Genomic DNA, 13,452 nt, shown 5'->3' with positions numbered 1-13,452 from the left:
TTGTGCATACGAGTAAGGGGTATAATTAATGAGTATATGATAGCTGCCGAAGACTATAATTCTATATATAACGTTTAATTGCATTATGAAATCTAGCACTTTTGCTTCCTGTGCAGCTTCAAGTGAAAGTTCTTTTTTGGTGGAGGGCACTTGCCGCTGAAGTTTGTGATTGCGTACCAGGCCTCCCACATGATGTAATCCTTTGCACGGTGAGCAGTGAAGCTTCCTTTGAGGGTGCACTGTGCATCCGCCTCATAGGGATAAGTGGACCTGAATAGCGGGTGGCCGTTTCGCTTGATGCCAGCCTTTTCTGCACACAGTCCGGTCACAAACATGTCCTCCAAGTGCACAATCCTAGTGCCCAGCGACGCCTTGTACAGACGTGGCACCACATCTATGGACAGCAAGTAGCCGGATCCGCACAAGTACCTCGGATACACACCGCCCCGGAACATGTACGATGGCACGTACCACTTGTTAAACTTATTGGCGACCGGCGCTACATTGCAGTACGCGCGTCCGTACATGATCTCTCTGCGGGCCGTCAATCGTTTTCGCCACGAAGTGACGTCGTACGTGTTGCCGTAATGGAATCCTGCCGTAAACGCGTTCACAGGAATCGTTCCTCCGAGCAGAAAGTGCAGAATGTTGGGCACGTTGACGAATGTGTCGTCGTCGCACTTGAAGTAGAAGGCTGTTGTGTTTACACAACTCTGGCTGATGTGCTTGAGCGCCATCACAGCCTTGATGGTCAAGTTGTTGTAGGTGTCTATGAAGTTCTCCTGGATAATATCATTATACTTCTCCGCCTCTCTGACAACTTCCTCATTCTCACGGAGGGAAGCTAAGTCTCTGCGGCCCAGAATGAAAACGATCCGTATAGAGGCCTTAAGGGAGTTACCCTCTCCACTTAGATACTCGCTATACAGTCTAAGACGCTCGGGCAGCACGTTCAGGTATCGTCCTTTGAGATGGCCATGAAACTTTACAAAGGCCGAGTAGTTGAAGTCGGTGGAGTTGCCCCAAAGCATGCGGATGGCACGCCGCCGTTCGAAGTGGTGAACAAAGGAGCACACTACTATTGTCAGAAAGGCCTTGCTCCGGCAGAAGTCTCGCGGAACAATAAGCGCCGTATTCTGGGTTGGATCCAGGTAATCACCTATACTTCTGGGCGCCTCACGACCCCATCCGGAAAGAGGAGCTGTGCAAAATTTATATTAAATTAGCAGTACGTAAGAACAATTAACTTACCGATCCGCTTGCTTGGTTCTGACCTCAAATTATATATCCTGTAGACCAAGAACAATGCAAGGATAATAATAGCCTTGTACCTTCTTATAAATAGCCAGATTCTTGCCACGATCATATAGAACCGCTTAAGCTCGTCTAAGAACTTAATATGCATTTATTCAGGTTAAATCGACAGGCTTTGAAAAGGCTAGTTTCGAAAGTGTAACACCAAAGAGTATGCCAAATAAAAACTCAATTGGGTAGACTGGTTACAACATTTTATTCGGTTTTTTGAACAACAACAAAACTGTTTATTTGGCAACGTGATTTAATAAATTAGTTTTCAAAACTAAACAAATTATTTTTTATTAAAGAAGACTCCTGTGCGTCAATTAAGTAGGCTGAACCAGGGAAATTTGAACTTATTAAAAAGTGAAAAAATTACTGATGGAGTGTGCCAACTAAAAACTAAGTTACAATGGTAAATAATAATATACGTTATGGCAAAAAATAAATACTTACTTTTCTATTTTAAACTCTGTCTTTAAATAATTTCTTAAGATCTGGGGATTCTAAGAATATATGCAGATTTATCAGATATCTACCTTGTGCATTACTTTTAACATTGATATGGAGTATTGGGGGTGCTAGGCCATGATCAATCTAACTTGTATATACACACTTTTTTTTTGAGCGAAGTAATCGTAAATAATTCAAAAGAAATATGATGTATACGTTAATGATTTACATATGTATGTATAGACTTCATTAGGATTAAATATCACTATTGACTGTCAATCAAGCTGATTACGTTTTATAAACCAATCTGTTTCGCAAGAAATTTTAGGAACTAAATGTCAAAAATCTTTGCCGAGCCAATATAACATGTAGGCTTTGGGTTTTTTTCAGAGAGCAGGAGAAATGGGAAGGGGTAGTGGACATACCCTGAAGATCTATTTTAGGACTTCTAACAGATCGGTCGCTTGCGCAGTCGAACTTGGCTAAAGAACCGCCCCGGAGACGGACATTTAATGGAGTAGTTGGAGACGTGGTTCCAGGCGACCACCATGCTATCGTCTTTTAACTGATGCTGTGTGATGCTGCCCTTAAAAGCGCACATCTGTTTCGAGTGGGCAAAACTGAAGAGTGGGTGGTGGTGTCTCCTGATCTTAGCCTTTTGCGCACACAATCCAGTGATGTACACGTCCTCCAGGTAGACCAGCGTCGTATTAAACGAAGCCTCGAACAAGCGCTGTACTGCATCGATGGACAGCAGATAACCGGCTCCGGAAAGATACTTGGGATATGCCTCCGGCTTATACATGTATGAGGGCATATACCACTTGCTGCTTACTTCGCTAACCGGCACCACGTTGCAAAACTGATGGCCATACATAACCTCGCTGCTGGCTTTCAATCGGTTTTGCGGGGAAGTGACCAAATAAGTGGATCTATCGTGGTAGTCCAGGGTATCGTTGTACAAAGGTATTGTTCCTCCGAGCAGAAAGTGTAGCAAGTTCGGTATATTCACAAAGGTATCATCGTCGCACTTGAGGAAGAAGGCCGAGGTATTAAAGCAACTGTGGCTGATGTGCTTTAGAGCCATCACAGACTTCAGCGTCAGGTTGTTGTAGCTATCCACGAAGTTATCTTGTATAATGTCATTGTACTGTTCCGATTCAGTGTGAATGCGAGTCAGGGTCTCGTTTCCTAACAGGGCCTCATCTTTCTGGCGGCCCACAATGAAAACAATGCGCACTGAGGCAGTCATCGAGTCGCCCTCGCCGCTCAGATAATCCCCGTACGTCTTTAATCGGTCCGGAAGTGGCGGCAGGTAGTGCCCCTTGAGATGGCCATGGAGCTTTGCAAAGGCTGGGTAGTTGAACTCGGTGGTGTTGCCCCAGGTCTCGCGGATGGTCTGTCGCTGAATAAAGTTGTCGACGCCGGTGCATACGGCGATTACCAGGAAGGTCTTATTCCGGCAAAAGTCCTTGGGAACAATGAGAGCAGAGCTGCGCCCGAGATCCAGGTAGTCACCTATTCTGCGGGAGGTCTCTAGAGTCCAATCGGGCAGACCAGCTGTGAAAGTATCAATGAATCCTGTTTAAGAAACATGTGGGTATTTAGGAAACCATTGTCGTACCACTACGCTTGTGCACATCCAAGTAGACGAGCGGTAGGTAGACGAGGAGTAGCACAAAGATTATAAAGGCGCTCAGTGTGTAGCAGCCGAGGCGTCTCAGCATCCTGGGAAGCGGCATGCGATTTCTTAGCTGCCGCTGCCTCAGCTTCGTTTTGCTGCGTACGGCCCCACTGGTGGCCACCGCCTCGTCCTCAGATCCGGAAGGAGCTGCTCTCGAGGTGGTGGAAATATCCGTCGCCAGGAGAAGGCACTGCTCCTCGACGTTCTCTGGATTCCACCTTCTATCCATTATTGCTTATCGCACTAGTCCTCCGCCTGCTTTTAAATGTACTGTCCGCATTTTGGCAACTATTAGGGCGTCTAGCTGATAAGGCTATCAGAGTTGGGATGGGTTTATCATTCACGGCTGTTGTTCACATTTAATCGTTTTTTGTATAAGAACAAAGTAAACTTAATAATAGGAATTTAAGCCGATCTGATAAAAACTGCGAATGGTTGTTCGGTTCAGCTGATTGTAGAATAGCATTGCAATGTTAAAGACCTCGTGACTATCGATATGTTTACCTACCGTTTTCAGTTTGCGACGATTAATTGAAGTTGTAAATATTTGAATTATAAAATTTTCCAAATCATTTTAATTTGCGTATTAATTGAATTGTTCGAAGAATTTGTCAGAATAATAAAACTCTCTTTTCATTTTAGTGCTTAATAATTGTCTATGCATAAATTTATTTAGAATGTTTTATGTACAATGAATTCGGAAAAGGTACGCTCCTCGTAATAGTCAAGTGTGTAGAAAATTGCAGTGTTTGAGCCGTAATTGGAGGTCCAAGTAATGATTAGGTGAATGTGTTGAAGGTCTGTGATCGTTCTTAGCCTACGTTAAAATTAAAACGGACTACATATAAATGCCGTCAAATTAAAATATAAAAGATGAGAAGCCAGCCCTTGATAGGTTTAAATTGCGACAATGATGACCGGGTCCAGCCCTAGAAATCCGCGTCCAGGGTGAACACGTTGTCCAGGGGGTTGCTGACCACTCCCATGCGCTGGTACTCTCCCACCTTTTTCTCAAAAAAGTTGGTCTTTCCATCCAGCGATATCATCTCCATGAAGTTGAAGGGGTTCTTGGTGTTGTAGATCTTCCCAACGCCCAACTCCACAAGCAAACGATCCGCCACGAACTCTATGTACTGGGACATCAGGTCACAATTCATGCCGATTAAATTAACAGGCAGGGCATCGGTGAGGAATTCCTGCTCAATCGCCACTGCGTCGCGGATGATCTCGATGATGCGCTCGCGCTTGGGTCGCTGCACCAGGTGCTGGAACATCAGCACGGCAAAGTCGCAGTGCAAGCCCTCGTCGCGAGAGATAAGCTCGTTGGAGAAGGTCAGTCCAGGCATAAGACCGCGCTTCTTAAGCCAGAAAATAGAGGCGAAGCTGCCGCTGAAAAAGATGCCCTCCACGGCGGCAAAGGCGATGATGCGCTCCCCAAAATTGGCCGACTTAGAGGAAATCCAGGAAAGGGCCCAGTCTGCCTTGCGCTTCACAGCCGGCATCGTTTCAATAGCGTTGAACAGGTACTCTCGCTGGTGCGGATCCCGGATGTAAGTGTCGATCAGCACACTGTACATCTCCGAGTGCACGTTCTCCATGGCAATCTGAAAGCCGTAGAAGCAGCGTGCCTCTGTGATCTGCACCTCCTGACTGAAGCGTTCCACCAGATTCTCGTTTACGATGCCATCGGAGGCGGCGAAGAAGGCCAGCACGTGCGAGATGAAATGGCGCTCGTCGTCCTTCAGGCGGTGCCAGTCAGTAAGGTCCTTGGACAAATCCACCTCCTCGACGGTCCAGAAAGAGGCCTCAGCCTGAAAATTAAAATCAAGTTAAAATGTAAATAGATTATTATTACTATAGAAATTGATGGATTACATTTCGTTTATGTACTTTTTAGCTTCATATAAAGGTACATCATTCAAAAGGCTGGACCATATTTATACAAATGTTATCTGTAATTGCGTTTGTTTTGTTTTTTAAGTGAGTTTTCCACTCTTGTAAAGTAAACAACTGTCTTTATTTTGATATTTATAATATAATATCAGGGGTTATCAGGGGTTTAATTAAAGTCATCTCGGACAACGAGCTTGTCAATGCAATTAAAAAGTAAACGAATAAAAGCAATTAAATGGCGGGAAATGTAACTGGCTACATAAAATAGTATAGTGTGTAATCGTTGTGGTGCACTTTCCCGCCAAAAACGAGGGCTAGTGTTGACATTGGGTAACACATATTGCAGTGAATCAGCGGAAGGGGAGGAAAGTCGAGAACGGTGGGAGGGGTTGTTTAGCCAAACAACCGAGCTATCATAAAGTCTGATTCATGTAATCAACCACATTGAGTACGTGACCGGCTTTTGGCGCGCTTTATCTCGAAATGCCCGCCCTTTTGAAATTTTGCCGCCCAAAAAAACGATTTTCACCACCAATGCAAATGGACAAACTATTGCTGCATGGTATACACACCTTCTTGTACATCTGCCAGATGTCGTGGTACTGGATGGGAAAGATGACGAAGCGCCGGGGATTCTCGCGCAGAAGGGGTTCCAGCGACGGGTCGAAGGGGGTGACGGACTTCTCCATGAGGGAATTGGCAGACTTGCCGATGCCATTTTCGGCGGAGGACTCCTTGGCCAACTGGCCATTCACCTCGTGGCCAATGGACATCTTGCGAACGTTGTTGGTGCTCTCCGTCAGAATCTTCTTGCTGGGGCTCTGTTAACAACAAAAATCAAAGAAGGCCAACCAAAGCATGAGTATTTTTCCGCTGCGTAGCACTTTTCCTTGGGGAAATCCACACAAACACACTGATCGTCTATGTATAGCTGTGAACTTTCCGAATTTATTTGCGTGTCAATTACCTTAAGCGAGAACTTCTCCATGTTGTCCGCAATGTTTTCCTTGGACGCCATTTGAGATGTTTTTGAATGGTGTATATTTAGCAGGTATTGGCTTCTCTGATTCTCTGGTGAAATTCACTATAACCACGCCGCGTTTTAAGCGTACAGTTCGAAATTTGTGTGGCAAATGATACGGGAGCCGCAGCTACTTTGGTTTTTATGCCGGGCGGCAAACTGTTTCGATTTGCCGCCATTTTCGGTGATGGGAAAACTATGGAAAAGCAGGGTTGTCGAGAGCTGCAGCTAGATGTTAAGAAATTCAGGGTAATGAAGTTCTGGGTGATAATTTTTTTTTTAAACCATCAAAGGTAAGAAGATATTGTTTAGATTTAAAAAACTCTCACTAATTTTTCTCTCTACTGCACCTATTAAGGGCACTTATTTGAAGTTTAGCCACGCAGCTTCTACGAATGAACAATAATGAATTCATTTCTGAAATGTTATTGTACGCGATATTGAAGCGTTGTGACAACCCTAGACTATTCCAGAAATCAACAGCTGAAGGCAAATAGGCCTCAATCAGTGATTTGAGTGAAAAGTGTTGGCCCCTTTGTTGATACGATAAGATACAAAAAAAAGAGAGACCAAACTTGTATATATTTGGTTGTCAAAAACATTGTCTTAAAAATCTTCTTTTAGTGAATCGTGGATTAATTGGAAATGCAACAGGTGCTTAAGTTACTCAACTCAACAACTTTGAGTGAATTCCATTACAGCACCTTATGTTAATAACAGAATAATAACATGACAGCTGACTGATTATATTTATCGATAGGTAATGAAATTAATCGGGGACTCGAATATTGGTAAACAATTCTTTTTGGTTATAGATTACTTTTTATACGCTGAAATATGGAAGCCTCTTCTTCGGAACACCACAAGCGTCTGGAATACTGTACTACCAGACTAAAATACCGTCAGGGCCGAGAATTAAAAGCGGTCAAGGTGGGATATAAAACCTTGCTTTCTTACTTTGCTATTGAAATTTCAATCATTTGTAGGTTTATACAGTGGCTAGTGAGTCTCGGCATTTGCTGATCTTCGGTGTACCTAGAATAAACCTTCAAGCTAATCTCAAGGCGAAACTGCAGGGATTTGGTAAAGTGCAATCGTGCATTTCCATAACTTCAGAGATGACTTCAAAAAGTATGTTAATCCCTGTTCAAGATCTTTTTTACAATGTTCTTTATGTTTTAGTGGAGCTGGAAGCTTTTACAGATGTGTTCGCAGTAAAATTCGAGCGCCTAGAAGTGGCCAGAAGAGCCAAGAAGATGCTTGATGCCCAACAGTTTTATGGTGGAACCTTACACATATCCTACGCTCCAGAACGGGAATCAGTCGAGGAACTTAGGGAGAAGATGCAGCACCGAAGAAATGAGGTGGCTTTTCGTATTCTGAAAAATCAGAAGGATCAACCCCAAGTTCCGAAGAAGTGCCGGGAAGACACATGATTACAGGATGTTAACGCTTTATTTAACTTAACTGATTTCAATGAACTTCTAAGGCAGAACGATGTCACTATTATCGCCACAGCAGAGTGCTAGTTGCTATCACTCTCTAGCCTCAACTCCCTTTCCGTTCACTTGGCCAACCCTCAATCCTCCTGTACTATTTCTGCTTCGTCCGGCGCAGGTCGTGGTAGTAATTCAACAGACCGATGCGTTTTGCCCATATCTGTGCTCCATACGTGGCCCAAAAGCTGTCGAATACAGCATAAATAGTAAGAGAACCAGGGATGATCAAAACATACACGCTAAACTTACATGCCAAACATGGCGCCGCCCAAATGCGCTGCATGATCAAAGAACTTCCAGCCCAGCACGACGCCGGCAAAGTCGATGCCCATTAGCACTTTAATACCGGCTCCGGCGGAGAATGTCAATGCGGGCAGAAACAGAATGCTAAGTTGCGTGTCCGGATATTGAGTGCATACATAGGCCAACAGTGTCATTATAGCTCCGGACTAAAGGAAGAGTTTTATGTTTATAGATACTACATTGAACAAAGGCCGTCTTACCGCACCCAGGGACATCCCCGCCTGACTCGTGCCCGCCTTGTAGAGCACGCTCATCAGACTGGAGAAGACGCCGGCGCTGAGGTAGACCGCCAAGAATTGCTCTTTGCCCAGCGACAGAACCGCAGCGTTGGCAAAGCTGTGCATCACGTACATATTGGCAAATATGTGCATAGCCGAGTAGTGGCTGAATGTGGACAGGAACATGGGCCAGCAGACGACTCCTGCGAGAAGATCATATATCTTATTAGTTTAAAAATCCATTTGTTTAAAAATAGTGCCTGAATAAAAAAGAATCTGACACAATTACAACAAATGCGACCACTTTTTATATAACTTTATGTCTCAATTAGTAGTGTATATGGAATAAACGGGGATCCTCAAACGGAGATGCTCAAATCGTACGAGATACACCTACTTATTTTCAAGTGTGATGTGATTAAAAATATTATTTGATTAAAATATTATTTTTAGGCACTTTTAATAATTGAATGTGTTTCATCTGATACATTGTGATAATGGCCAATTCCACACATATATATTAAATGCCCAAGGATAAGTTTACAAATCTATTCGTTAGTGATTTAAAATACGTCATTTCATATTGGATTTTAGCACTTACTTGCCGCTGGATTAGATGTGAAATAGGTCATCATGGTGCCTTTCAGAGCTGGCACGCGCCACATGGCGAAGGCCACCAAATTGCAGAGTAAGATAGGAGCAAACATCTTGTCGCCGGGCGTCAGTGAGTCCCAGTGTCGTCGGAATTCCTGCTTGAGCTGTGTCCAGTAATCTTTGTCCGCCAGTGAACGACTCTGCCACCAACCAAATCTTGCCTGCCGCGCCTTTTCCAGGATCAGGCTACGTGTGTTCTCGTACTCCAGGATAGTGGCACCAGCAAAACAGCCGACCGTAAACTACAAATATGAATCAGGGGCTATATGAAAATCCCGTTTAAGTGCTGGACATAATTCAATCTTACTGCTCCCGTGAAGGCCACCGCCTTGATCACATTGTTCACCGGCACCGTGGTGTTCTGCTCCGCAGCGAGGGGTTCCCCACTCGCCGGCTTAAGATTGCTGCTCTCTTTTCGATTTCTGTGAAACTGCCGGCATGACCTGGCCGCCGGATGACCAGAGTTTATCCGCAGGATTGGTATATTCACATTAGAATGACATCTGTGGCTGTAAGTTTAAGTTAGGTTACTCCGGATACGGAACTCTGTCGCCGCCCGCTTACTTACGCCACCTGGGGCAGCCAGCTCCGGCAGAGCGCTCGACTCATGAGCATGGTACTAAGGATCTGCGCCAATTTAGCATGAAATATGTGAAATTTGTTTCTATTTTGCTTCGTGGAGAGAAGGGCCCGGAAAATTAAACGTGTGACCAGATTGTGCAAAGCCAAAAATGGCAGGGTTACCGAGTGTAAAATGCGACAAATGTTGAGCTGAAACCAGTTTTAAATTGATAAATGAAATATGTATGTACAATTTCTTTTAATATATAAACTCTTTTAAATCATTATTTTAAATTAGTTTTCTTTTATTTAGGTTAGCTAATTTAAAGTCTACCTCAGTAGTTATGTAGTAATAGTCTCAATACCTATTCAGGATGGAAATTGTACAGCAACCTGCGGTTGGCGTATTCGCTAAGAAATCGATAGCTAACATCGATGTACGATGAAACAACGATTTCTTACATCACTAGACAATTGGCGTTCCAAAAGCGACAACAACAAAACACGGCTTGGTTATTTTGCTCGGCCAGTGCGCTCTAACACCATTTAGCACGTGTCCGTGGACACCGGACAGGCCAAAGATGTCCAACGGGCGCTACGGGAGATTCGGAGCACTCATCGGTGTCGCCTGCGTTAGCAGCACCCACTGCCGCTTTCTGGTGAGAAGGTTCAAAAGCCGAAAACGGCCGCTGACTCAGATTCTATTTCTATAGATTTACTCAACGAAAAATGCCGAGGTCCTGGCCTACCATGAGCTCAAGCTGCGTCAGATTGTCCACCAGGCGGGCTGGATGGAGTACGATCCTGCCGAGATATGGAAGAACACACAGGAGTGCATAGAGGTGCCTAATTACCGGGTTATATCATCATGCGGCACCTAATCTAACTACTTTTGCAGACCGCCTATAAGAACCTGGTTATACTGGAGATCAATCCACATGATATTATTGCCATCGGCATCGTAAATCAACGCGGAACCTCGGTGTTATGGAACAAGGAGACGGGACAGCCACTGCACAATGCCATCGGCTGGTCAGATTGCCGCAGTACTCCTATCCTGAAGAGCCTGCTTCATAATGTTCGGCACAATGTGGACTACGTGAGGTATCGCAGTGGTTTGCCCCTAAGCAGCTGTTTCAGTGCCCTAAAGATACGCTGGCTTATGGATCACGTTCCTTCTGTGGCCACGGCCATTGAAGAGAACAAGTGCTTATTCGGCACTTTGGACTCCTGGCTTCTGTGGAACCTCACCGGCGGCGTAGAGACTGGTGTGCACTCTACGGACCTCACCAATGCCCACTACACCTCCCTTTTGAACATGTCCACAGAGCAGTGGGATCCCAAACTTTGCCAGTTTTTTCGATTGCCCCTGAACATACTGCCACGCATACGATCCAACTCCGAAATCTTCGGCTACGTGCTGGAGGGTCCTTTGCTGGGCATTCCCATAGCGGCCATGATGGGTGAGCAGCCAGCAAGTTTGCTGGGTCAGCTCTGCGTGAAGGCCGGTCAAAATGTCTGCACCCTGGACGATAGCTGTTTCGTGCTTCTTAACACGGGCAGGGAGAAACTGGACTCTGCAAATGGATTGATAACGGGCATAGCGCACAAGCTGGGCGAAAAAGAGCCCACTAACTACACACTTGAGGGAGCCATTTCAAATGCCGGTTCAACTGTAACATGGCTGAGGGATAAACTGCAAATCAATACTGAGATTAATTCCAATGATAATGTGGTGGAGTCTTTGAATACATTCATCGGCGAGAACTCGATGATCTCGTCCTCCTGTTCCTCGTCCATGCTGAATGCCGAGTGTGGTCTGGCGGCCAAGAGGTCGGAGATAACGTTTGTGCCGGCATTTCATGGTTTGTACGCTCCTTACTGGCGTCACGATGCCAGGGGCATAATCTTGGGACTTACCAGCCAGACCACAGCGGAAAACATCACCCAAGCTGCTTACGAGGCCACCGGGTTCCAGATCTTTGAAGTCCTACAGGCGTTCAAGCGCGATACACCCAACTGGGACCGCTCCTGCATGCAGCCTGTGCTTACTTTCGGCGGCGATTATGCCGAGAACTCGCATCTGGTGCAGTTCATAGCGGACATCATCGGCTACATGCTGGAGCGGCCGCAGACCACCTCGCCTGCTGGCTTGGGCGTTATGATAACCGCGGGCGTCACGATGAAAGTGGTGTCCCTGAAATATGCCGTAAAAATGTACACCCCGCCCACGGATGTCTTCTCGCCAACAACTACCAAAAATCGTAAGTGGTAATTAGGTCACTGCAACACAATAACATCTTTTCTTTTTTTATTTCCAAATCTAATCCTGAGTTTTGTGCTCTTCCTACTAATACTTCGCAATTCAAATATACAGAACTATATTTTTTTTCCAGGTCGAGAGCTGCTCTACAGGCGCTGGGATTATGCGGTTAAGAAATGCCTGCACTGGAACAACTATGAGACGTACGAGGCTGATGTCGAGCTGTTTGCTCAGCGAGAACTTGATCCCAATTTGCCTGTTAGGCGTTCTATACCCGGCAGTGCATTTCTGATTTCATCATTTGCTCTGGTCCTCCTGGCTAACTACTTGAAGAACAATCCCCTGAAATAGTAACAGAAGGAAGCAGTAGGGAAAACGGCAGCTCTATCTAGTCAACCAAACACGTTTAAATGTGTGCATTAAAATTTATTGTTTAGTTTAGCATGTAATCTTATATAGTTCATTTTATATGTATATATAATCCATTTAGTTTTTTGCCCGAGTTGTAGATCAAAATATTTGTGATTCACGTATATACACCACTACAGATATACAAGTCTTCTTAAGCATATGTTCTGATTTGTTAATCATTTCTTTCGCAAACCAGGACAATTGTTAAAGCTTTAAAGAGTTAAGCACAAAAGAGTGAAATCCTGCATGCGCCATAGATGATAGCCAGGTGAATGTGAAAGCAAGCTGTTAAGATTGTGATTTACAAGTGGAGAAAGCGAAGCACAAGTGCCTAGTGTTCGCCAGATGAAATCCATTTGCCGGTTAATTAGCTTGGTGGTCTCTTCCTCGTGGAGAGGCATTCATCACTTGCCTCGGGCCGCAGCTCCCAACATTGAATGAGGCTTAAGTTATTGCGCTTATTGTTGACACGCGAATTGTTGAAGGAGCAGCTGTGCCCGTGCATTTCAGCCAGCAGCCAATGTGCACTTGAGCGCGCCTCCCCCGGAACTGGTGAAGGAGTGCGATGGGAGCCATGGAGGAGCACCCTTGGCGTTGTCGTCCAGCGAAGGGAGTCGCTCTGGTGAGGCACTCTTTCAAATGAGTTTTTATGCACGAGTGTTGCCAAATGCCCTACGAAAATATGAGTGAGGCTTATCATTTGCCATTGCGAGCTGTAACAGAATGTTTAAAGCACGGTTACTACTAACTTAGTGAAGGATACTATTATGTACTTAATTATTTATTAAAATGCCAGATTGCTTATGCTGCAAAAGGGATTACTACTACTTGAATTTAATGTTATAGTCAGGAATTTAGATAACTATTGAATTTGAAGCGCAGTACGACATATAAACTGCTGTTTCTAAGAAAGTATTACTATCATTTAAATGTATAATCGTAAATGATAGAAGTTAAAATAAAGCTAGTTGATTATCTAAAATGAAAACATAGACTTTCAATTTGCAATATAATTTATTGTCTGAATAAAAGTATATTTTTTTCTAAATAAAAATGTCGTTGAATTACCCACAGTACCTCACTGAGATGGTCGGTTACAACCATGCCGTGAATCTCAGTCACACATTCCCGGCCGCAGTCCGCTGAATTGGTTTGCATTTGCAGACAAAAACGTCGACTGGCGCAGTAAAATGTGA

General features: G+C 44.5%; 6 protein-coding genes across 6 annotated transcripts; 2 read left to right on the top strand and 4 right to left on the bottom strand.

The window, feature by feature from the left end:
- Nucleotides 1–33: 33 nt before the first annotated feature.
- On the bottom strand, nt 34–1,434 carry LOC6530212 (beta-1,3-galactosyltransferase 1). The gene is made up of 2 exons (XM_002091114.4): nt 1,252–1,434; nt 34–1,201 (listed from the first exon to the last, which is right to left on the bottom strand). The coding sequence occupies exons 1-2, from the start codon at nt 1,403–1,405 to the stop codon at nt 93–95; spliced, it is 1,263 nt and encodes a 420-aa protein (XP_002091150.1). The 5' UTR covers nt 1,406–1,434; the 3' UTR covers nt 34–92.
- Nucleotides 1,435–1,491: 57 nt separating this feature from the next.
- On the bottom strand, nt 1,492–3,897 carry LOC6530211 (beta-1,3-galactosyltransferase 1). The gene is made up of 2 exons (XM_002091113.4): nt 3,374–3,897; nt 1,492–3,309 (listed from the first exon to the last, which is right to left on the bottom strand). Exons 1-2 carry the CDS (start codon nt 3,660–3,662, stop codon nt 2,198–2,200), a joined length of 1,401 nt encoding a protein of 466 aa, XP_002091149.1. The 5' UTR covers nt 3,663–3,897; the 3' UTR covers nt 1,492–2,197.
- Nucleotides 3,898–4,069: 172 nt separating this feature from the next.
- Nucleotides 4,070–6,494, bottom strand: LOC6530210 (ribonucleoside-diphosphate reductase subunit M2). The gene is made up of 3 exons (XM_002091112.3): nt 6,294–6,494; nt 5,899–6,147; nt 4,070–5,244 (listed from the first exon to the last, which is right to left on the bottom strand). Exons 1-3 carry the CDS (start codon nt 6,342–6,344, stop codon nt 4,363–4,365), a joined length of 1,182 nt encoding a protein of 393 aa, XP_002091148.1. The 5' UTR covers nt 6,345–6,494; the 3' UTR covers nt 4,070–4,362.
- A 107-nt stretch (nt 6,495–6,601) lies between these two features.
- On the top strand, nt 6,602–7,783 carry LOC6530209 (RNA-binding protein 48). The gene is made up of 4 exons (XM_002091111.4): nt 6,602–7,107; nt 7,163–7,277; nt 7,334–7,478; nt 7,530–7,783. Exons 2-4 carry the CDS (start codon nt 7,185–7,187, stop codon nt 7,781–7,783), a joined length of 492 nt encoding a protein of 163 aa, XP_002091147.2. The 5' UTR covers nt 6,602–7,107; nt 7,163–7,184.
- On the bottom strand, nt 7,784–9,749 carry LOC6530208 (presenilins-associated rhomboid-like protein, mitochondrial). The gene is made up of 6 exons (XM_002091110.3): nt 9,590–9,749; nt 9,329–9,530; nt 8,969–9,263; nt 8,350–8,570; nt 8,096–8,295; nt 7,784–8,031 (listed from the first exon to the last, which is right to left on the bottom strand). Exons 1-6 carry the CDS (start codon nt 9,634–9,636, stop codon nt 7,941–7,943), a joined length of 1,056 nt encoding a protein of 351 aa, XP_002091146.1. The 5' UTR covers nt 9,637–9,749; the 3' UTR covers nt 7,784–7,940.
- A 289-nt stretch (nt 9,750–10,038) lies between these two features.
- On the top strand, nt 10,039–13,244 carry LOC6530207 (glycerol kinase). The gene is made up of 4 exons (XM_002091109.4): nt 10,039–10,241; nt 10,296–10,424; nt 10,481–11,846; nt 11,979–13,244. Exons 1-4 carry the CDS (start codon nt 10,164–10,166, stop codon nt 12,194–12,196), a joined length of 1,791 nt encoding a protein of 596 aa, XP_002091145.1. The 5' UTR covers nt 10,039–10,163; the 3' UTR covers nt 12,197–13,244.
- Nucleotides 13,245–13,452: the final 208 nt, after the last annotated feature.

The sequence above is a fragment of the Drosophila yakuba genome, chromosome 2R (genome assembly GCF_016746365.2).
Source record: "Drosophila yakuba strain Tai18E2 chromosome 2R, Prin_Dyak_Tai18E2_2.1, whole genome shotgun sequence".
In the NCBI taxonomy this organism is placed as follows: Eukaryota; Metazoa; Arthropoda; class Insecta; order Diptera; family Drosophilidae; genus Drosophila; species Drosophila yakuba.
This window is presented reverse-complemented; position numbering and strand designations above follow the sequence as displayed.